Below are 23,104 nucleotides of genomic sequence, written 5' to 3' on the forward strand. Positions count from 1 at the left end.
ACCGATAGATGCTGGTGCCAGTCTGCCAGCCCCTGGGGAGCACACAGACCTGATCAGTGTTCCTGGTCCTCTGGGAAGACTGGAAGAGGGCTGATGGGCTGGGAGGAGGAGGAGACCAGTGGGGGAACAGCCTTTTCCTCTCCTACAGGGAGCAACATGCTTGTCCCCAGTTAGCCCAGCAAGAGGTTTCTCTCCTCTCTCTTTCTCTCCAGCCACACAGGGATGTGAATGCTGCCTGAGTGGGGACCTCAGAGGGTTAAAAAGCCTCAGTCCTCCCTGGTAGCCATGACCTAGAGCTCTCATCTGGGAGGCAGAGGTCCTGTTGCCTGGACATTGATGTGTTGCTATACTTTGGGTTGGAAGTTTTGCTGCTTTTGGGTTTAACAAAACACTGGGAACAGTTTGTCCCAAGGAACATGTTGTAGTTAGCAGAGTTAATGCACCTCAGATAGGTGATTTATAACAGAGATGGTCTGTAGCGTCTCTCTATCAGAATAATCATTCCCAACAGCTTACAATATTTGACAGATTATAAGGACGTTGCTGGTATTTGAGTGTCATGGTGAGGAGGTCCTGAATGGTGCTTCTCGCCAAAAAGGAGGCTTTGTGCCCTTTTCTCTTGTGTATGTGGCAGAGCATCAGTGCTGACTCCCCGTGTTTCAGCAGCTAACCAACTTATCAGAGGCATCTCTCCTACCTGTCTGCTGTTGATGTAGGAATGATTGTTGGTTCAGCTGAAAGTTGCACGCTGATGTAACACAGCCAGACAGTTTGGATAAATAAAACATGAAGGATGAATCGGCAGCGAGCACTTCCATCTACTATTTGCTGTGCCAGGACTACATTAACTGATACATTCAGGCTTTGCAGCATCCGGCATTGCTCACTCTGAGAAGCCCTGGCCAAAGTGGGGGCAGAGGCACATGGGGGCTGCCTGGCCTCAACCACTTTGCATGAGCAGAGGACATGTGCCATGTTTGTGTGGTGGGACAGGGCGCAGGCATGGTGGTCCTCCTGGTGAGGAGTTGGCCATGAAAAGCAGAACCTGCAAAAAATAAACTTGGATCTGATCTCCCCTTATTTCAGAGGCTGCAAATTTAAATACACTTTAAAATAGTTGAGAGTAATAGTCAGAGAGTAGAGGTTTGCCTGAAATACTCTGCCAGATAAAAACTACAGGAGGTACTTAGCAACCAGGAACAGTAAAACACACTGATGTGGTTTGATGGCTTAGGATGAAATTTTAATTGTTCTGTATTGCATTTCTGTTGATAAAGGCTGTGTAGTAACTAAAGTGTGGTTTTCTTCCATACGTGAATCCAGATTATTGGCAGCAATGCAGGCTTTAATGAGAACTGCAAAGAAAATCTGGTCTCTAAACAATTGTGGAGGCTGTCATTCTGAATTGTGTTTTGAGCTCTTCAAGCCTTGATTAATAGGATGAGGCATCAGTTCAGAATTCATATGGACTCCAAATGAAGTTCTTTGTTCCAAATGGCCTGTTCTTCTGCAGTGTGCCTGTGTTTGGAGCTAGAACCATGTCTATTCAGTACTAATTAGCTAATGCATGTAATAACTTGGCTGTGTCTGCATGAACCATCTCCCCTTAATGCTTTCTGCTGTTGCTGTCACAGAGATGTCGTGCTACTATTGTAGATGTAGAGTGTGTGAGAACTAAGGTGACCTGCTTAGTGGATGAGTTGGTGGAGGTAATACTTTGAACTGCTGTGTTTCCAAACGGAATAATTTGGTTGTGCTTCCAAGGATCCAGAAATATGGCAGTGGATGAGGCATAAGAATCTGTAAATGCTGAAAGCTGTCCGGTCTCCCAGTCAATCATCATGTAGTTCCTGCAGAGGAGACAGTTGCAAGTGTTGGCTTGGTACCTCCTTACCATTTTCAAAGTTGGTGGTTGTAGGGGAATTGTAGAGGAATGAAGCTGGGTTACTTAACATTGATAATATACAGCTGTGGGCTGGCTTCAGGGGTGGTAGGTTGGCTGATGTGGATAAGGTGCAGCTGTGGCTGGTTCCTGCTAAGTGGTTAAATAGCTCTAAGGGGTATGGAAGAGGAGGACTGGATGAAGAGAGACCTGGAGGAAGCAGAGGGAGGAGAGAGAGCATGCCCTGGATGTAGGAGAGATGAGCAGGCAAGAAGCAGGGTGGACTGGCCAGAAGAGGATGAAGAAACGACACAGACAGTAGATGAACTTTTGAAACCTTGTGAGGGATTGGTGGCTGTGCCGGGGCAAGGTGCAGGAACTACTTATTGAAGTTAACCTGGGATGGGTTGGTAAAAGCCCTGCTGCAGCCGGCTGGTTTTGATAGTGCTGCGACTGGTGGTCAGATATGATGATAAGGTATCAGGGAGTTCAGCAGGTCATAAAAGCTGGGTTTACATTTTGTGACATTGTCATAGCTAACTGTTTCTTTTCTCTCTCCAAAGAGTCATTTAGGCAACGTCTTGGTTGATATGAAGCTCATTGATATCAAGGACACTTTACCCGTGGGCTTCATCCCCATCCAGGAGACCATTGATACACGTAAGTTGGTGTCTGTTCTTCAGTCCCATGCCTTGGGAGCAGCTGCTCCACCGGTGCCGGTGTGGTTAGGCAGTGGAGTCCCAGGTAGTGGGATGCTCTCAGCACTGCTGCTTTCTGGGGTTACATGTGCATGTTTGGGGGCAGCTCTGGACTGCCATGAAACAGCCTTTGGTTTTCCTGTACTCTTTGGGCTTTTTAATACTGCTGCCTGATTGTTACCAACTTGCTGCCAGAGCAGCACAGATCTGGGGCAGGAGGCAATAGTTTATTTTTTTTCATTTTGCAAGGGGGGAGCAGAGCTGCGGGGCTGAGGGATGTTCACAAATGGGTACCGAAGGGTAGGGCATGTGCTCGTGGTGCTGGGTTCATGCACGCTGGCTTTACATCTCCCATCATGAACAAATGAAGGCCGGTGTCCTGGCAGGTAGTGCTGGGGATGGCACGGTATGTTTGTACTTGCTGAGAGAAGGCACAAGTGGAATGTCCAGGGAGAACACCATCCTTATTTCTGCATGGCAGAAATAGCTTTGCTGCAACTTTTAAGTTCCCAGTGTACTTGGATCCCCTGAGGCCCGTGGCAGTGGCAGCTGGAGCCATGTCTGGTCGCAGCGCTCTGCAGCAGGCATAAAGTGCTTTGGGCTCGCAGTGCGGAGGAGGCTGGGGATGAGCCCCGTGGGATCTGTGTGTGGAAGGGCTGCAGGACACCATGCACTGGTGCTGAGTGTATGCAAGGGCCTCAAGAGCAGGGCTGGTACCCATGCTCATCAGTAATTAAATCCAGCCTAGTTATGAGTAGAAAGGAGTTACATGAGCCTGCTTTGCAGGGAATAATTCATCCAGGTCTGCAACAGATGAGGATGGGTTTTCAGTCACTGCTGACCTGTTCTGATTTGAACCCGTGACCTAGAAGTGAAAGGCTCTGCAGCCTGTTTCTCATTCCTCTGGGTCACCTCCTTTCCCTGGTGAATTCCTGGGTGCAGCGGAGAGTCATTGGCTTATCCTACTCGCCCTTGGTAGTGCTGGACACTTACTGTGTGCTACTGTAATTTTTGTGAAAGTCCTGGTGGAAAGGTGGAAGGGGACTTCGTAATTAATTTAAAATGCATTGGATTGCAACCCATACAATCTTTAAAGCAGAGGCACTGTCTGTATTAATGAAGTGGTGCATATCCCTGCCTCCATTAGCATAAATGAACACATTTCGATTGACTGTTTATAATATGTTTACTTAAAATTAACTCTGGTTAAGCATGTGTAATTAATGAATCCAGCTCCTAAACCAGGTTTGCTACAGTCTGCAGACTCTAGCCAAGTGTGAAAGAGACCGAAGACAAAAGCAAATAGTCAGCTTTGTACTTACAGTGAAAGTCAAGTAAGAGGCACTGATTTTGTTCACAGTTAAATCTGTGGTGATACATGTTTCGGTGTTCATTTCTAAGTGACAACTGACTTGTGGTAAATATATTAAATGTTGTAGTACTCCTTACTAGGTTCTGAGAAAATTTTCATATGTGGAAGCCTTAAACTCTGGACTCCTAAAATCAGTTTTAGGCACCTCAAATAAAAACCCTAGTTTTCCATAGCAGGAGAAGACTAGACTTCAGGGATACAGGTATTTAACATCTCTAAAAAGCAGTGCTGTAACTGCAAAGCTGAGTGCACAGATGCTGTATTGTGACACACCTCGCACGGTCTGTACATTTATTGGTGCTGGTGTGACAGCAAATTTCAGAGGCTGAGATAGATTGCTTTCTCCAAGGTGCAGATTACAAAACAGGAGGAGCCTATAGAGACAGGGCTGTTTGCCATCTGTTGAAGTGAGAGCATATTTTTAAGCTGGAGGATATTTATTCATATTAAACTGAAGGGTTTTTATTTTGCAGACACTTGTTTGTAGCTGTTGGTTGTTTCCAGATTTTCGTTCAGTGTCTGCACTTTAGCTTTTCAGTTTATCAATAGACTTCTGTCATGTCTTTCAAGTGCCTGCATTCACAAATAGAAACCTCGCCTTGCTGACACTGAGACTTTGTGGACTCCTTAGGATGAGATAGAGCAATGGTTTCCAAGCACCACAAATCCGTGTCTGTATGCTAGTAGTACCCGTTGTCACAGGACTGATGTGTAACTGGGTGTGGATTATATCTTCGTGCAGACAGTGTGTATATACATGAATTCTTTATACAGATAAGTCTTAACTCTGACGGGCTTGAGTTTTTCTTGATAGATAACATGGAAACAAGTGAACTTGTTCTGCGATGCATAGCCAGGAAGGGGCTATGCAGCAGATTCATCTACCCTCTGTACGCAGGTCAGTGCAGCACAGTTGCCCCATAGGAGCTCCTAGCAATTACTACTTTGTAAATCTGGTTTATACCTACAATGATACCAGGGCAAACACTGTGGGGGTACCATTTCAGTGCTTGCTGACTGAGTCAGGAGAGGTCACTATCACTTATGGTGTGTGAGATTTGAGCAGGCAGCTTTTACTGTTAGCTGTGCTGCATGGCAGTCTGATTTTCTGCCTGCTCCTCCTCTCTGTTTGGTTGGCTGTTTGGAAGCGCTTGGCAGGACAAACTGACCAGTTGTGTCTGTGACTTCCAGGTATGTTCCTAGAGGAACATGCTTGTGGGAGGCTTATTTAGATACAACTACCAGGCCAGTAAGGCAAACACTACTCGGAAAGAGAAGGAGAATGTGAGAAGTGTGTGGAAGTAGAAAAATCACCTGCCATTTCGGTTCTGTGGTGCAGTACTCTGTGGCATACTTGATGCCTTATCTTCTCTGCAGAGGGTAGTAGGGAGTATTGGTTTATCGCAGTGCCTAATAACAAATCTCACACGGTATACAGAGAGCTTCTGATAGAAAATTTCTCCAGTCACTGAATGGCACTGCACTGTCTGGTTTGCTGACATATATCTGTTCTTTGGCTCCAGTTCCTGCCATAATTATCTGCCTAATATCTAGAGAGACAATAAATAACATTTATACCCTAATCTTGCATAAAAACCACCCTGTGTCCTGGGTTGTTTTTGCAGAAGAAATAGCTTTCAGAAAAAAGAGGCTGTGCATTAAATTCATCCCTCGAGATTCTACAGAGGCAGCGATCTGTGATATCCGAATCCTGGGCAGATCTAAACAAGCCCCTCCTCAGTACACGTTCATAGGGTAAGTACCCCTCACTCCAGAGGCTGTTGTCGTAACTTTAATTGTACCAAGGCTAAGCACCCTGTTTTCATATAATTACTAAGTAGTAGTTTGTAAGAGCTGAAGCTTGTCATTAGAAAAGTCTACATAAATACAAGCGTTGCTGAATTTGATGTAGGAATTAACTAACCCCTCTTTTTTTTTTTTTTTTTTTTCTTCCCATTAGACTGGTTCTCACTAACCAAGGTGCTTGTGAAACATGTCAGTGCTTGATGCTTGTGCACATGTGCAGCATTTTCTTGCAACATTAATGTCTTCTGTGTTGATTGCACAGGGAGTTGAACAACATGGGCATTTGGTACCGGATGGGCAGAGTTCCACGCAACCATGAATCTTCACAGCCTGCAACTCCTCCTTCCCAAGTGCAGTCTTCGACACCAGCTCCTAACCTGCCAAGGTAAGTTTTCTGCTTTCCAGCCCCTATTGCTTGACGCTGCATGGTGTATTGTTACTAACCTTGCCTGGTGGAATCAAGACCAGGGTGCCATGTCAATATGAATGATTACGTGGTGTGATCTGATCATGAGGGAGGGTGTCGTTCTTCAAAGTATTTGCCTACTTGGAAGTTCTTTTGACTGTCTTTATACAAAGGCATACAGACGAAGAAGTCGGAAGAAAGAAAAAAGCCTGGAGAGGAAGGGAAATGGCAAACTACACCTTTTCTTTGCTTTAAACTATGCGGGATGTTGTAGTTTCCAACAAGTACACGTGGGTCACCCCTGGAGGGTGGGCCAGAACTGTAGTCAAGCTGATTACCAAAGGGAGGGAGAAGTGTTCATACAGATTTTAATGCATAGGGAGACAAATTTTGCTCATTATCTAGAATCAGTCCACTCATGGTTTGAAGTACTGGCCCTGTTTTTTCTTTTCTTGGACCCACATCCTGTGCTCCAGTCTAGCAGATGACGTTGAACATGCAGGGTAGACTGCTCATCCTGCAGTGACTGACAGGAGCAGCACTTCTGGGCAGGTGCTGGCATGGCGTCCATCCAGGTTGTTTTCCCTGTGTTACAGGCAATATTTGCGTGTGTATAAATGTATACACTTGTGTATATACTTGCATCTAACAGTATTGACAGCCTACTTGCTGGATTTCTCTGGACAAAACAGAGTGGTGTTAAGCAACAAACCAACCCAGACAGAGGTTAAACTGAGCTCTTTATACTCTTGGCATTTGCTATGAAAGCACAGCATCCAGGTGAGATGGGCTTCTACTGATGAGGCTCATCGACTGAACTCTGGGCTGGGCTATTGCCAGGGGACAGCATGTTCTCTGCTGGCTCCTTTGGGCTTTTGCTTAATTATGTGAACATGTATTTTTGGACTAGCCGTTTGGTGTACTGCAGATACATTTACAGTATTACAATAACTGTTGAGAGCTAGTATTTTGAAGCAGATAGTGGAGGGGAATTCCAGAGGGATCGCTTTGTATACAAAGGTCACTGTGTCATAAGGGTGGAAAATGCTCATGTCTTTCAGAATCTTGATTTACAGGTCATTTCAGAGAGTGATGCTTTTGAACTGCTGTAAACTGTTCCCAAAAAAGCTATCTGATATATTTTTAAGGCAGGTGTGTACACTTGAGCCTTCACCCATGACCCAGACTTAAATCTACTGTCTTGCAGCAGCTCTTTGAGCTCTCCAAAGCGTTTGGGTGTTTCTTTCACTGAGAGTTTTGCTTAGTTGCCTGCCGTGCTGTGGCACACTGCTTGCTGTCCTGTACTGTCAGATGTGCTGCAGGCAGAGATGCTGTCTTGCCTCTCAAACAGAGATGGAGGCAAAAGAGATGAAAAGCCAACAGTCTTCTGGAGATTTACCTGTCCCACCGGGAGCTGATACGTTGTTTTGAAGCTCCACTGGACATAAGCTACATGCTAGCACAGGCTATGAGAGATCAAACAAAAAGATGTCTTGATTTTAGAGTACAGATCTTCATTTTCTCTCTGCAAGAAATTCCTGCCTGGGCAGATTTCCACAATAAAGAGAAAAAATTACCATAGCAAGAGAATGTCAATGGCAGCCCTTAATCACTAAGTGTGGAAGGGTCACTTTATGGCCGAGCAGGGAAGGCTGCAGAACAGTGTCAGCTATTGGGAACAGGGCCAAAATTAGAGCTCAGAGCATCAGCGACAGTCTGAAAAGAAGTGTTTACAAGGCTTATATATTTTATAACCTCTTGTTGTACAGTTTATGGTTTACAATGGCTGCAAGGAAATTGGATCAGTTTTGTTTTACTTGCCAAATAAAGCAAATGTCAAAATAGTCAATATAAAATGTATTCTAATTTGGCTGAGTTAAAACAGCCAGTATGCAGTGGAATAATTGAATGTTACATTAATGCCTCCTAGTAAAAACCACCTGTCTGTAGCCAGCTCTGCTCTCATGCCCTGTGCATGATTTACAGGTAACTTTTACACCAACAGCCTGATCATTCAAAGCATCTTTCATGTCTGTTTTTTTACTCTGTTTATTTATTATCCAATATATTTTTTAAGAAATAGAAATGTATATAAAAGTGCATCCTGCAAATATTTCATTATTACGGGGAACACGTACTACTTGGAAGCCTTTTCTAATACTTTATCAGCAATGTGGTAAGTTACTCAACACTTAATGTTTGTGAAAGATCATAGTCACAAGTAACCTCTTATTTTTACGTCACCACAGAGAGATGAGATTACACTGGTAGCCAGTTTGCTGTTCTGTTCCATGTGGATATATCCTGACGGGAACAGCAGTGAGTTATCCTGCCATGAGTGCTAGGAGAAAATCAGCAAGCAGTGCTGAATAGAGAGCACTATGGAGGTTCTGCTGTTAGGCTGGTCAGATATTTAAGCCATTCTCTTTAGTTGCTGTCTAGCATTATAAAATAATTTTTAATCAAGGGGGTGTGCTTGGGTGCCTCAAAAGTATTGCCAATGCTAGATATAAACTAAACTAGTAAGAGACACCAATGAGCTGCTGCACCACAAAACCTTCCTAAATGGAAGGACTTTTTGCTGTGGGAGATGTTTGTTTCTGTGCCAGCCATGTTTCCTCCTCTGATCCATGATATAAGTTACTGATGGCAGTGGATGGCGGCACATCAGAGTGTTGTCATGTGTCAGAGGTTTGACCTCCACAGCTTGCTGCTCGTCAGCAATGCTGCTTCCGCTGCTTGTGTCACGGGGTTACGGCTCGCAGTCAGAACTGCACAAGGGGAGGCTTTGTTTGATATTTGTGCTGGACTGCATATGTTATTTTTCAGCCATTTCTTCTCCTTGGTGTTTCCTACTACAGGCATCTGGCTTAATGGTCTCTTAACGGCAGCCCTCGCGCATCCCAGTGAGGATGGCATGCTGTGCTGTGGAGCACAATCATGCCATTGTGCAAGGCATCAAGCTGCTTTACTGTCTTTTCTCTCCAAATTCTGCGACAGCTTCTTGGCACTAATGGCAGCCTGGAGAAATGCACTTGCAGTTTCCCATCCTAGAAGGCTGCTACTAAAGAACTGCTTTTGTTGACTTGAGTCACCAGTGGGAGTTTTAACGTAACTTTCCTCAGTACATCTACTTTGTGTTGAAGGCTTGCACTCCCTGGTGCTGTGACATTGCTTCAGGGAACAAGAAGGTAATCCTCCCCCCGAAGAAGTGCTGGTAACCGGTAACTCACCTGGCCCTTTGCACACTCTTGCTTCACCCAGCCGGCAGATTGGTGATTGCCAGTGCATGGGCTGGAGACTTCAAGAAAGGTACACGTCATGAGCATTTGAGCAGTGTCTTGGGGCTCAGCCCCTCCATACTGCAAGCTCTGTTGGAGTAGGCTGGAGTAGGACTTGTGTGTAATGTTCTTCTCTTTGCGAGTCCAGTTCCAGCTTTTGGGGAGCAAGTCCCTGACTTCTGTGCCAACCTCCAACCATTTTGCCTTGTAACTGCCTACACGGCAGCTCCCATTACATCCATGGTGCTTTGTGAGCCTTTGTGGCTTCTGTGGCTTGGGAGTGCGTTTTGCATCCCTTCCCAAGGTGCTGCTGAAGTCTCTGCCACCATCATTCAAACAGGCCTTTCACAATTTGTCAGCTGCAAGCAAGATGTCAGTCAGTGCTGCTGAAGTGTGTTTTACAGTGACAGACATAATTGCACTTAACTTTTTGCGTGGATGTTATCAATCTGTGATGGATACTTTGGGAAATGGAGCACTCTGATTGCACATGATGTGTCACAGGCGTTTAATCTTCCTTTCGGAGAGACTGGGATTCAGTCACAACTTTTACTTGTTGATGTCAGGTTTTGAAAATGTAGATTTGTGCTGACCCTGGGAATCGTTCAGTCATTTAGTTTGCAAGGCTGTCATCTGAAAGGTTAATCGTTTACCAGGGAGAAAGAAGATCTTGCAGCAATCCACTTGTATTCGTATCATGCATTAGTGTGCCTGGGTGCTCAGTGTTCAGGTTCAGAAGGGCAGAACTCCTCCGCTTGCTTTCGTGGGATGCCTGTGGCATGTCTTCATAGCTGTTCTAATTGAGAACCACAGAAGTAGGGCAGGGGAGAGGGCAAGCCAGTCCTGGGGCAGGGGGTAAGCCCAAGCTGCAAGTCTCGGTGGGGCTCACAGTGCCCACTGCCATCCAGGAGACAGAGCCATGAGTCAGTCAGTCGTGCTTTGGATTGACCAGAAAGGCATGTGAGTGAGCAAAACAGTGTTGGCCCTGAGTGCTGCAGCTCTGAGAGCATGTCTGGAGGTGACAGAGTTGTTGGGTTGCCTGGCCTGGCCAGGAGAGGCCAGCGGCATGGGAGCACGGTGGCTCAGGAGAGAGTTGCCGTCCCGATGGGATGGCAGTTGGGAGTACTGAGCGGGCTCCTACTGCATGGGACTCCTGGTGCAGTCAGGCCTGAGCCATCATGGGCACCAGCAGGAGGAGGCACCAGTTTGCAGAGCCAGGTGGGGGGAGGATTGGGAGAGGGGTGGCCACTTCCCCAACGGCAGCATGCTGCTGGTGCGGGGCAGCTGCCCGCTCCTGTGTGTACAGCAGCAGGGAGAGCCAAAGCTGGCACAGACTGGCTGGATGGAAAGGACAGTTTTCTCCTGTTAGCAAGGCGAAGTGGCCAGGCTGGCCTTGGGCAGCGAGCGTGGGTGAGCTGGAGCGCAGCAGCCTGCCATGGCCGGGGGGAGCCAGGCAAAAGGCTCCCTGGGTGCAGGTGGTCTGTGTGCAGCCAAGGAGTCTGAAATGCCCACCGTGGGCAAGCAAGGGACCAGGCTGCTGGTGCTGGAGGTGGGGCCCAGCTGGAAAGGGCAGTGAGTGCTCGTACATGCCCAGCTGGTGGGGGCCGCAGGTGGAGTGCGGGTCCCTGCAGCAGCCTCTAGCATGGCCACAGGGCCTGGTGCTGGTCTAGAGGCAGTGTCCCTCTGGATTTTGCCTGCAGGGGCTCTGCCCCAGCCCAGGAGTGATGCCTGGGGGTGGAGCAGTATGTGGGCCTCTCCCTGCTGCCTGCTTCCTCCCCGGGGGTCTGGGCTTTGGAGAGAGGGGCTGCACACCATGCAAGACCCTGGGGCCCCAGCAAAAGTCTGCTGTACTTGGAACTCCTGCCTGATCCGCATGGCTAATAAGCCACAGCAACAGCTCATTTGTGCTGCAGCTCACACCCCTCACAGCTGTGGGTCTGCAGTGTGGTTGGCAGCCATCCCTCCCTGCACACCCTCTCTGTGCTCTGAGCACAGGTCGGTCTGTGCCACCAAGTGCCCAGGTCTTGAAATACTGATCTAGCAGGAGTATTGCATCAGGGACATGCTGCTCTAGTTTTGATAAGCAGATAACAATTGTCCTACTTAAAACCCTGAAATAAGAGCAGGATGTGTAAATTTTCCTCCTGTGCTCCCAATTACCTTTTAAATAGTTAACCTATCCCTCCTTAGGAAAGGGAAATTATTTGTTCCTGTTTCTCTGCTCCCAGTGGAACTTAATGTTAAGGAATGTAAGAATTTCCTTTCTAGGCAGAGAAGTCTGATTTTTCAAATTGATTTATTAATGGTGTTTGAACTTTGTCGTGTAAGCTTGGAAAGTGATCAGTGTATGGCTTTCTGCTAGAAGCTGATGATGTGCAATAGGTGGTAGTTAATAAAGCACCAGCAAGCCTGTGTGATAGAGACCTAAACTCACTCTGGTGATGAGCCGGTCTTACTCTGTGCAGTGGGTTAATTGAAGGGAAGTGGGAAGCCTTTTACCTTCCATATTTTTGAAGTAGCAACAATATTATTTAGAAACAACTATCTTAGTTTTTTAAGACATTTAAAATAGATTTTTATGGACAGTCTGTACAAGAGAAAGTTCCAGGGTTTCAGTGTTGTTCTCCTCTGGTGCAGAACAAAGCAAAGACTTCCAAAATCTGCAGTGGACCAGAGGCAGATGCTGCTGGTAGCCTGTTGGCCACCGTGCTTTCACAGAGGGGTAGCAGTCTACCTTAAAGTCCCTCATCTGAACCAAATGCTACCAAATGAGGAGTACTTTGGGATGGGCGTTTCTAGTTTGACTGAAAACTGCTCTGAGAGGTATTGCCAGTGGGATCTCTGATGGTCTGATCCTTTCTACAAAATGCTTCCTTCTTGATGGAGTTGTGTTTTCTAATCTGTTTCATCAAAACTGCTCTAAGTAAAACTACCTTCTGATTTACAACTAATAAAACATATTGTTTGGCTTGAATGCTCAAATAGCTTGTATTTTGAAATACAGTAAAATATTCCTAGTTTTTAAATTATGTACCCTACAAGAGGGCAAGGATGGTTCAAGGGCTCGGTTCACATCACAGTAGCTGTGGATAAAAAAAACCCAAAGAGATTGAAACACTTAAGTTGAAGCCTGGAGGAAGTGTTTCCATAGATCCTTTCTAGTGGGTATCGTAAGAAGCAAAATTTAAGGATGAAATGTCTGTGATGCGTGTACGCTGTGCAAATAGGAACATGATGGTTTGTTTGAGTGGGTAAGGGGTGCTGGCATACATTTAGCCAGAGTCTGTTTCCCATAAGGAATTTGCTATGAAACTGCATTGACCGTATGGCTTGCATCCAACTCAGCTGGATGAAGACGTGCAAAAATTGGTCACGGTCCAGTATGTTTTAGTGGTAGAAAATGATGATTAGGAAAAAATGTTTAAACAATATGAGTGGCTTCCAGGCACAAGAATCCCTTGCAGCAGCCGAGAGACAGTAACTGTAGTTAAAGTCTGATTGATTTAGCTGATTTTGAGGGCGCATTGAAAAATTTGGGGTGTGCTGTGAGTGAAGAGGCTTCGATCTCCTTAGAGTCATTTTTCTTTATAGAGCCCTGTTCCTGGTACAATAATATTCCTGCGGGCATGTTTTCTTTAGGGTGTAGGGTAGAGTCATTAAGTACAAACTGAAGGTATTAATTCAAAGAAGCTATTGACTCAGTTGTTAAATAAGCCCTGCAGAGGAATTAAGCTTTTTTTCCTTAAAACTTCTGTGTTGTCTGCTATTTAATATGATCTCTGCCACTGTTGATTTGTAATCTGTGCTTTCACCCTGAAGTGCATGTGGTTGTGTTCAGATATTTCCTTCTTTAAATCAATCACTTTTCACCATTTTCCAAAACGCTTCTTGAGGTTTATTGCTGTTAGTAAAGTGTATGGACTGTCATTATTTATTACTGGCAAAGTGCTGACAACGTGCTCTTCCCAAATGAGTCTTTATGTGGAATATTTGTTTAACAGGTTTTGCAGGGGAGGCGTTGCTGCTCCCTACGGGCTGGGCTGTGCCTGCAGCACCCGGGTGCTGCGGGGTCTCCCTGGGCGAGAGCCCCCCTCCACCCCTGGCAAGGGGATCGCCCCGGAGAGATGCTTCTCATCGGACTGACGTGTGAGCCTGGGCTTTGTTGTGCTGATTAATTTCACAGAATTTAAAATCCTAACTGAGGAGGCTTACACCGTGTGTAATTTATCTTTTTGGAGTATTTCTGCTGTTTGGCAATTTTCCCCTACTGCTTCATTATCTGAAAACTCCTGACTCTGGAGAGCAGCTAGTGAAGGATGTGGAAGGCTGTGCTCTTCCCGCTGCAGCCTCCAGAGACACCGTGCTGCTCATCTAAGACAACCACTTCATAAGCACTTCATGCTTACAGTATGAGGTCTTAGTTCTTTGATGCAGTCCTCTGCCTATAACAATTTAATGGGCTACAGCTCAGACTTTCAAGCAGTGTAAATTAAACTTGTTGGGTTTTTTCTATTGTTTGGCAGCTGTTCTACCCTGGTTACTTAAGTCCTCTGTTCTAAATTAATCCCTGTATAGAGGAAGTTGCAAGAGCTTCATTCTGCATTAAGCTTTACATTTTGGGTTGCTGGTCTGCAGTATATCATGCTCCCTTGTTAGCATCATCAGGGTTTGTTCTGTTCAGCTGGTGATTGCTTTAGTTTTGACAGAACGGCGCAATATCATTTTCCCCTGCCTTCAAGGCGTGGTCATTTTGGGAGGGGGATGTGTGGAGGCATGCTGTATGTAGTGCATTGAGTATGCATGCTGCAGACAGGCCTTTTTCCATTTCTGCAGCTGGGAAAATTAAACGGGTAAATCTAAAAGTGGAAAGAATCACTCACTCCCTTTTTCATTCTCTCTTGCATTTGGGCTTTTATAAAATCTGAATCTGGCACCACCAGCTCTCATTGATTTTTGGGAAACAGGATATTTTAGTAGCTTGGAATGAGATGAAATGCTTGCAAAGCCCATATGTTGCTTGTTTTAGGGAAAGGGTCAGGAAGGTTTTAGAAAGTATTTAAATATTTGGTTTACACGATTGGAATAGATTGTCTGGAATGAAGTCCATTACCCGAGGTGATTCTTGCCTCAGTTTTGTTTTTCATTGCAGTTCTTTGGAGTATGAGGTAGGTGTTCTGGCATCGCAATGCCTGAGCACAGTAAAAGTTAAGGACGGTGAATAAATACTGTAGATGGGATTCTGGACACTGCTGCAACCGTAGGTAACATAGCTATGGCATTGTCTGTAAGCTGCAGTTTGGAAGATGCATTCTGGTAGAGTGAGCACTTGCTGAGAGGTCCTCTGACATCTGTCAGTGAGATGCCAGCAGCCCATTTCTTCCCTCCACGGGCAAAGCTTTCAGGTTGGATTACATTTCTTGGGAGCTACAGCCTGATACTAAGTTCTTCTAGGTGTGTCTTCAGCTTTTACAGCTTGGAATTTAATTGTTCTGTCCTCAGTTTTTCATGAGACATGATCTTTGCGTAATCCATTGATAATGGAAGATATGATTCTTGTTATTTGAAGGTATTCCTACGAGACCGCAGTTTTTGCGGCACTGTTAAGTTTATTTAAGATAAATTGCAGTCATGACAGTAGTACATCAAAGGACAGGACAATTCCAGCTTGCAGCATGCAGTATGGTTTCTAATATATTTGATAATGTGGGGCGGTTCTTGAAAGTTTTGCCTGATTTCTCTACCATGCACATCCAGTCCAGTTGGAAAGCAAAAACTTAGTGTTGTTCTTCTGCTGTGCCTTGTTGATATTTTTATATGAATTATGAAGCATCCTTTGATATCTGGCATTTCCCCTTATGATACCCTGTTACTTTTTATGAGTACTTGCCCCCTAACTTCAAAAGCAGTTCATCACCTTCCTGCAGACAGTTATTAATAACTGCTTTGGAACTGTCGGGCATTCCTGGGCCTGTTTTATGCGAGTTTCTCTCCAAAAATGTTCAAAAAGTGGCCATAATGCACGCAGACCTCAAACTGCCTTTGTTAGCATGTGAAGGATCTCTCTCATCACGTGCTGCTGCTTTTGCTGTCGTATGTAGGCTTGTTCCATAGATTTAATGACTAAAAGAAAAACTGAAGAGAGTAATTAAATCTACCCTGTTCTGAACTGTGCTGTTGCAGTTGTTTCATTCTAAATTGCCTGGAAATTATTGTATGCTGGGGAAAGATATTTTTTGTATTTAACCCATGCTGGAGCAGCATGGTTTTGACTTTGATGTTGGAGAGAGTGGAGAGAGCGGGCTGGAGCCCTGACAGCTGGCCTCACTGGGGCAGGCATCTCTCCATCCTTCCCTCCTTCCTAGCAGCACCAAATCCACTTTGTGGCTTTCATTCAGCAGGGAGGAAGAAAGCTACTTTTTGTGACAGTTCAAAAAGAAAATAATTGGCATGGGGATAGTTAATGCAAGTTGCCATTCCTTAACATTAGATATTCCACTAAAGTACTAATAATTACTGTTAATATGTTTCAGTGGAAACTTTCAGAGTAAACGAGCACTGGTTGAAGCAGTATTTAACGGCATGCTGCTGGCATGATAAGAATGCAAATAAGCGTTATTAGCCTAATGATTTTGCTGTCACCATGGCTGTGCAGCAGTAGTGTTGTGAATATGTCATGCAGTACCCGTGAATTTGGAAAGTGTGTCAAAACACAACTTCAATTAGTTTGCTCTAATTATGGCTCTAGAGAGTTCATAACTATATCACTCCTCATTAAAAGAGATTTTCTTATATGGATTAATACAGCACATAAAGGGATTTTTGAGCAATCTGAGGCATAGTGGTGTGGAGGGAGGAGATACCCACATTGTGGAGGGAGGTGCAGTGGGTTGGGAGCACTGCTGGGGTCCAGCCGCATCATGTGAGCTCCTGGTGCAGGGCAGGGGCTGGGAAACCTGCTGCACACAGGGTGTCCAGGACTGGGCAGCTGCATCAGGTCAGCCTTTGGGCAGCAGCTTTGGTATCCCTTGGCACGTGAACCTGGTGGATGATCCTGGACAGGATCTTCAGTTGAAAAAAACAAAACAAACAAAAAAACCCCAAACCACCACCAACAACAAAAACACGAAAGCCCTAGTAGGAACTACATGTGATGCTAAAATAGAGATCTGGACTGAAAGCTTTGCTCTGATAAAGGTCGAGGAGCGTAGGCAGGTCAGAAGCCTGTGTGACAGTCTGGCATCTTCAAAGCATCCTTCCAGGATGCTAAATGTCCATGTACCTTTCCCAGGGTATTTGTAGTGACTTTTAAATACTGCGTTTTTGTATTGCCTGGGCATGTTCTTGCTTTGTAGAATGGGGAAGAGATTCTTGTGCTCCCAGGTGAGCAGTTGGTGAAGGGTTAAAGTAGTAATTGTTTAAATCTTTTAGGCTTTCCTCCCAGTTCTGTGATAATTTGATGAAGAACTTCACCCTAATTAAATATTCAAATTAGGAATAAGTGTCAATATGGCTTCCCATTGCCTGGAATGATGATTAATTGTATTCAAAACTCTAGTGGCCGCTGTAATCTAAACGAAACCGTTGTTCTTGATTATTTGTGCAACACATTTACCATGTTTTTGTTTTAAAATTTAAACTAGTAATTGATTTGCCATATGCTGCAGAGCTGCACATACTTTCACGATATGTGTTTAGGAACTTGGGGACTTTGTAATTGGGATTTTCTTGCTTTTCAATGGCAGCCTCTTTTTTTGTCTTCTACAATGCAAAATGATTTGGCTTTCACAACACATAAGGAAAATACATTATGCAATCAACTTAGTAGGTATAAGTTATATTGATCCTGGCCAAAGTTTGCATTAATTTAAAATAAATTAGATCTTGTTTCCCGTTTTCCCATACAGTGTCATGCTTTTAGAAAAGGGAAGGGGGAAGGTGAGAGCTGATCTCCTTCTAGCAGTTACTGCCCTCCGTCTTGTGGTCTTGCAGATAAATGTTCTCCTTGGAGAGCCCTGGCTCTCCTCAACGCAGCTCGGTGGGAGTGATGAAATGCCCATTCATCCTATCTCAAAGATGGAAAGTGGCCACGGAGGGTAGGGCACGGGCCGTTGTTTCCAAACACCCTTCTAACAGCCTGCATCCAGGCTCCCCAGTATTGGCAGGCCAGGGTCAGCAGCGGCTGGAACTGGCCCTTTCACTCACAAGCCCCACGAGTGGCTGCAGCAGTGCCAGCTGCTGAGAGCAGGTCTGAAGGCGAGGGCATGCACCCTGATGCCTAGCCTTCATAATGCCTACCGCCACAAGGGAATTCCTCCGTGTGTCTTTTAATGTTGATAGACCTGAAGTGGAGAAGCAAATGGGATACCCTGTGGAGTTAGGCAGCGAGACCTGGATACATCACCTTCTGCCGCCATACTCACGCGTATGTGGTCAGAGTCCCTCTGACTCAGAGCGATTCATTTTAATTACACGCGTGGAGCATGCATGCCGCTTTAGCACCAGGTTTCATGAGCACCATATGCTGGCATGAGCTGCCAGGCATGCTGGTAGCGACTGGGGACTTGGTTCAGAAAATCTTTTGCATACTGAGAATTCGGAGCTTTACTGGAAAGCTGTTGTGTGCATTTGTGGCGCTGGTGGCTCCTTTGTGGTGCTTAGGCAGTGCCCACCAAGAGCCAGCTGTGGGACTGTCTGTGCAGTCCTCTGGCTCATCACCTCCCTTGCAGACTGTGGCGGTCCGGCCGGCTTGGTGTGGAGAGCTGTGGAAAAGGGCTGGCCGGAGGTAGGAGGGTCAGCCTCTCTTGCGGCAGAAGCTGGTAGAAACTTTAAAAATACTTTAAAATACTTTAAAAGAAAAAACTTTAAAATACTTTAAAAAAAAAAAACTTTAAAAATGGGCCTTTCAAGGAGATCTGCTTTGTTTACTTCCAAAACAATTCCTGCTGTTCTGTTTGGGATGAAGAAAGTGGTTCCCTGTACAAGCAAGAGAAATTCAAAGTCTTTGTTAGCTGTTTTGGTGCCTTGGAAAGTATTTTTGGATACTACTATTAAAAAACAAATGAAAAGCGTGTAATGCCTACAGGCAGTGGTCTTCTGTTTTAAAGTGTGTTCATGACAAACCTGCCTCTGCTCGCAAAGAGTCTCATATGGATTGTGTTTTAAACAGCAAACTGCTAGCCAAATTCGAAAATATTTTCACACCATCTTTTTTTGGTTAGAAATATCTTTGGGAAGCACAAGCAAACTCAATTTGATGTTTGCCTTTTCTTATTTTATCCGTGCTGTTCACCATCAGCTGCATCAAGGGCTAAAAATACGTAGTTCTTCACAAAATGTGCCCTGTTCTTAAAGGCAGATAATTTCCAGATGATTTGTCCAATAGATAAAACCTGCTAGCTAAGAACATGGATTTGTTGCTTTGCTGGAGGATACGCAGGGCCCTTTCTCACAGGTATGCCGTTTGTGAGAGGAGGCAAGGGCCACCTTGTTTTTCTGGCAGGAGGGCAATGTCAAGGGTCTTGCCATGTCTAGTAGCTCTTGCTCGTGTGAAATGGTAGCTGCTGCCTCTACCTCATGCTGTGCTAAGCCTCTCTATGAAGAGGGAGCATCTTCATTACACATGGCAATGCAGTCCAGAAGATTAATAGTAACATTTTATAAAAATTGTCACAGATCTGGGATCAGCATTAGAAAAATACAGATTTGAATTAAAAGGGAAAAGCCCGAATCTCTCATCAAAGCATAAAAATCTGTGGGCTATCGATAACAATTACCAGCAAAAGGTCTTTTCTCATGGCAGACTTCTTGGTGGAGCTCCTGGTGGCCACACTGGCCATATCGGGTGGGCAGTGTGGCGGCAGAGGCAGAGCAGCCTTGCCTGTGCTCTCCCAAGCCCCAGCACTCCAGTGCCCAGCAGTGTTCTGGGGCTGTGTCCTGCTTGGACGGGGGAGCGGGCATTGGCTGTGTGCACCCTGCCCGAAGGGCTGTTGGGTCCATCCTCAGTGCCGTGGGCTGGTCCAGAGCAGCTCCAGGCTCCAGGAGCTTCATGTGCAGCCCCTCTCCAGTCCTAGGGCCTGATGAGGGTAGGGCTTGCTGGGTGTCGCATCCTGCCCTCCCACACCGTGTATTCCCAGGAAGGTCGCCTACCTCATCTTCTAGCCTGTGTCCAGGCTTGCCATGTTCTGGGTTTTCCTTTTAATAAGCTCTGAGTGACTGAAAGTAGTTTCAACTTTGCTTCCATGATCTCTGTTTTTTCCTATTTATAGGAAAGTTTAAGGGAAGATGTAAAAATATCTCTGTGCTGCAGGAATGCTGGGCAGAGCATGGTTGGGAGGGAGGGTGTCGTGCACTGCTGCAGCTAGAGAGGTGACGAGTGAAGTTTGGCTTCCCTTTTCTCCGGGGCTGGTGCAGGAAGCTCAGCATGTGTGTCACCCCCTGCCTCAGGGACCATGGGAGCGCGCAGCAGGCTCTGGGTAGGTTTGGAGCAGGCCTTAGTCATCAAGAGAGTTTCAAAGATCTTATTTATGAATGTACTCAGAAGTTTTTGGCATGGATTAATCCAAAGTACTTGCTGTTAGCGCTTTCTGCCTTGAAGGAAGTGCAGTTGAGTCCCGCAGGGTGTGCAGGCATGCTGTCCATGCCTTATGTTGACGCTTGTGTTTGCAAAGGGGGGGACTGCGCTTGCCAGCCACCGCGCAAGCTGTCCCCGGGTGCTGGCTCGCAAGGAGCTGCTAGAGGGTGGCTGGCTGCCTCTGTAGTGCTTTGGCTGTTGGTTGGGTCTGCGTTTCAGCAGGGTGGAGGGGGCTTGCACCAGGGTGTAGAGTCTTTGCTCGCAGCTGGACTAAGGAGCAGGTAAAGCAGCTGAACCACCCTTGGTTGTAATGGCTGAATCGCCACCTCAGCCTCCCCCTGGTGTTTGGGGCCTGCTCCAGCTTTTGTAAGCAATGTTAAAATTTCTGTTTGCAGCTTAACCTGACTGGAGTCATCAGCCAAGAGCAAGCTGACGGCAGCAGCAGCATCTTGTGCTCTGTAGTAACATCCTCTCCATTTCCCATCTCTCTTCCTTAGGCATATCTCGCTGACACTCCCTGCTAGCTTTCGTGGGAAGAGTCACAGCACTCGCCTGGACTTGGAGCACCAGCACTCAAATTTGTATGCCATATCAGGTAAGCTGGCGCACGCAATGGTTTTCTGCTCTTCTGTGTAATCAGAAGTGTAACCAAGTAAAGCAACCCTGCTTCTGCAGACAGCCAGGTGTGCAGTACCCATGAAATGTACATCCAGCTTTTCGTTAGTGCTATTTAAGTGTCAAGAGCAGAAGGGGTGCAGAGAGACCCCAGAAAATGCCCAGGCACATGTGTTACTGGAAGCAAACGTTATTGATCTCTGGGGAGATCACAGCCCTTGGGGAAGGATGATGCTGCCCGTGGAGGTGCTAGATGAGAGCTCTGATGGAAAGCAACACTGACACAAACATTGCTCCTCATCTTTTTCATGATCTTCACAGGTGAGTCATAAGAGATGACATCTCTGCCCGTTTCACAGGAAGCTTTGTCTTGCCTGGCAAGGATGAGTTTCATATGCACTAATCTTTGCTACATTCAACATACACATTAAAAACAGATGAGATCTTTACTCTTTCCCATTTGTATTTCGTGAATACTGGCACTGCATAGATTTCTTTACTGAGTATTAAGGCAAATTTGAAATTAGATGTTAGGATATGGAGGGGGGGTGTCTGTGTTATTTGTAAGAAGTGTGTGCTTGCACACACAGGCTTGGTGACTCTCACTGCAGCTTTCTCTCTGTTCACCATTCCAGGCTGGTATACAAGTGCTGGAGCTAGTGATAGTTTCCAGATGTCAATGTGGAAAGAACCCACCAATGAATATTTTAGCTGGTTTTTATTTTTAACTAGTACTGGTATGCAGGGAAAATGTGTATTTTAAAAGTGTTGGAGGGTCAAGTCCATACCTGTACCTACATGGGTGAGGGAACTTGCTACTGTGCTTCAGGACCATGCAGTGGGTTTGGTTTGGAACTGGGGTTCCTGTGAGCTGTCCCCAACAGCTCTGCTCTTCTGGAGCGCCTTTAAGTATTTGTTTTCTTGGAGGAGTGGTGAACTAAAAAGGAACGTAGCCTCGTTCTCAGGGCCCAGGAAGAAATGCCTCTCGGAGTGAGAGGCAGGGATGCCTTAGAGTTGTATCTCATGGAGTCTGTCATTCCTGGATGTGCCAAGAGCTGAGTGGTCTGGAAGCTATTTGTGAACACCAGCAAAAGGACTTCTGGTTCTGCAAACTAAAGAAAAATGTTAGGCACAGCTGTGGCACAACAGTGTGTTTCACCTGCTTCTCCTGTTAGGGGGCTAGCTCATATTCTGTGCTTCAGCTGAGTAGTGCTGGGGTGGAAGAGAGTTTTCCTTAGGATTATTTTTTTTGGAGTAATATTACAGCTGAACAAATATTGTGATAGGCACAGTAGAGTCACACTTAGCCACAGTTTTCTTTTTGTTATGTCATTTTGCAAGGGGAGAAAAATATTGCCTTTAAACCTGATTCTGTCAAAACCTAATGGAAGTACAGTCCCTTCATCTGGCTGAAGGAGATTTTTCAGGACAGCTTGGAAACACAGAAAAAGCAGCAGTGGATTCGGTGGGCTGTACAATATGTACTGCTTGTGCATAATCAGGGAAGAGAAGATGGCAAAAATGTGCCATTCACAGGTTCTTGCTGTTAATAATGAGTGACACTTCTAACATGGGAACATGGCATTAATTCATGTACCATAATCAAAGGGTTATTTAAAAGGTAATCTCTGACTGAAACTGCAGCTTCGGGTTCCTAAATAGATGGAATATAACAATTGCATAATTCTTGTCAGTACTCGTTTTTCTTGTTACTCTCCTGCCCTAATAGATTTAGAAATGTAAGGGAAGGCGTGTTCTTGTGGCCACATGAGAGATAGTCCTGCATGGACGACAGAAGGCTGTGCTTTCTCTCCTGAGGAAGCATCGAATGCACAAACAGCAAGGCAGCAACTCTGCATGAATGTTACTGAGAACAGCCCAGCTCTAGGACTTCCCATGGACTGCCTCTGCTTGCAGTGCAGCCTGGGAAGGTGACCTGTTTTGCAAAGAACCCAAATACTTAACCAGATAGTTATAAGCAAAGCACAAAATAGGCCTGCAAAACTGGGCATGGCATTAGTCCTCCGTGTTTGTGTGAGCACGTTTCAGTCGAAGTATGTAACTTCTCCCCCCGCAACTTCACATTCTCTTCCAGACACGTTGTTATACAAGTTGTGCATACGTGTGCGGTAATGGCTATTGCAGCTGTGAATCATTTCTGAAGAAAGGGTCTTGTCATAGGAAACATCCTGTGCATTGGCAGGGATCTTCATGCGTAACTCCCAACCAGGGCTGCCTTTTCAGCAGCTGTGATGAGGTGCTGTGACAGTTCCCTTCGTCATTGCCGAGGTAGATTAGCCCCCAGACACACTGTGGAAACCATTGCGAAGTTTCCTGTTACGCTGGTGTAGTTTGCAGCCAGTCCGTTTTATCTGCACTGCAATGCAAGTGCCTTGCTGCAGTGCCATGGCAACGGGAAATTTATTAACGCACTTCCACTGTCGTCCCTAATTGCTCTGCTGGGATGTTGTGGG

General features: G+C 45.7%; 1 protein-coding gene across 7 annotated transcripts in view; it reads left to right on the forward strand.

The window, feature by feature from the left end:
* MVB12B (multivesicular body subunit 12B) overlaps positions 1-23,104 on the forward strand; it is a 68,836-nt gene that overhangs the window by 14,892 nt on the left and 30,840 nt on the right. For all 7 annotated transcript variants that reach the window (XM_055797288.1, XM_055797296.1, XM_055797325.1 and 4 more), the window contains 4 exons: positions 2,446-2,542; positions 5,578-5,707; positions 6,021-6,143; positions 20,513-20,610. In XM_055797288.1, the coding sequence (XP_055653263.1) occupies positions 2,446-2,542; positions 5,578-5,707; positions 6,021-6,143; positions 20,513-20,610 (448 nt within the window). The remainder of the gene's footprint in view (positions 1-2,445; positions 2,543-5,577; positions 5,708-6,020; positions 6,144-20,512; positions 20,611-23,104) is intronic.

Source organism: Falco peregrinus, chromosome 1 (assembly GCF_023634155.1).
Source record: "Falco peregrinus isolate bFalPer1 chromosome 1, bFalPer1.pri, whole genome shotgun sequence".
Classification (NCBI taxonomy): Eukaryota; Metazoa; Chordata; class Aves; order Falconiformes; family Falconidae; genus Falco; species Falco peregrinus.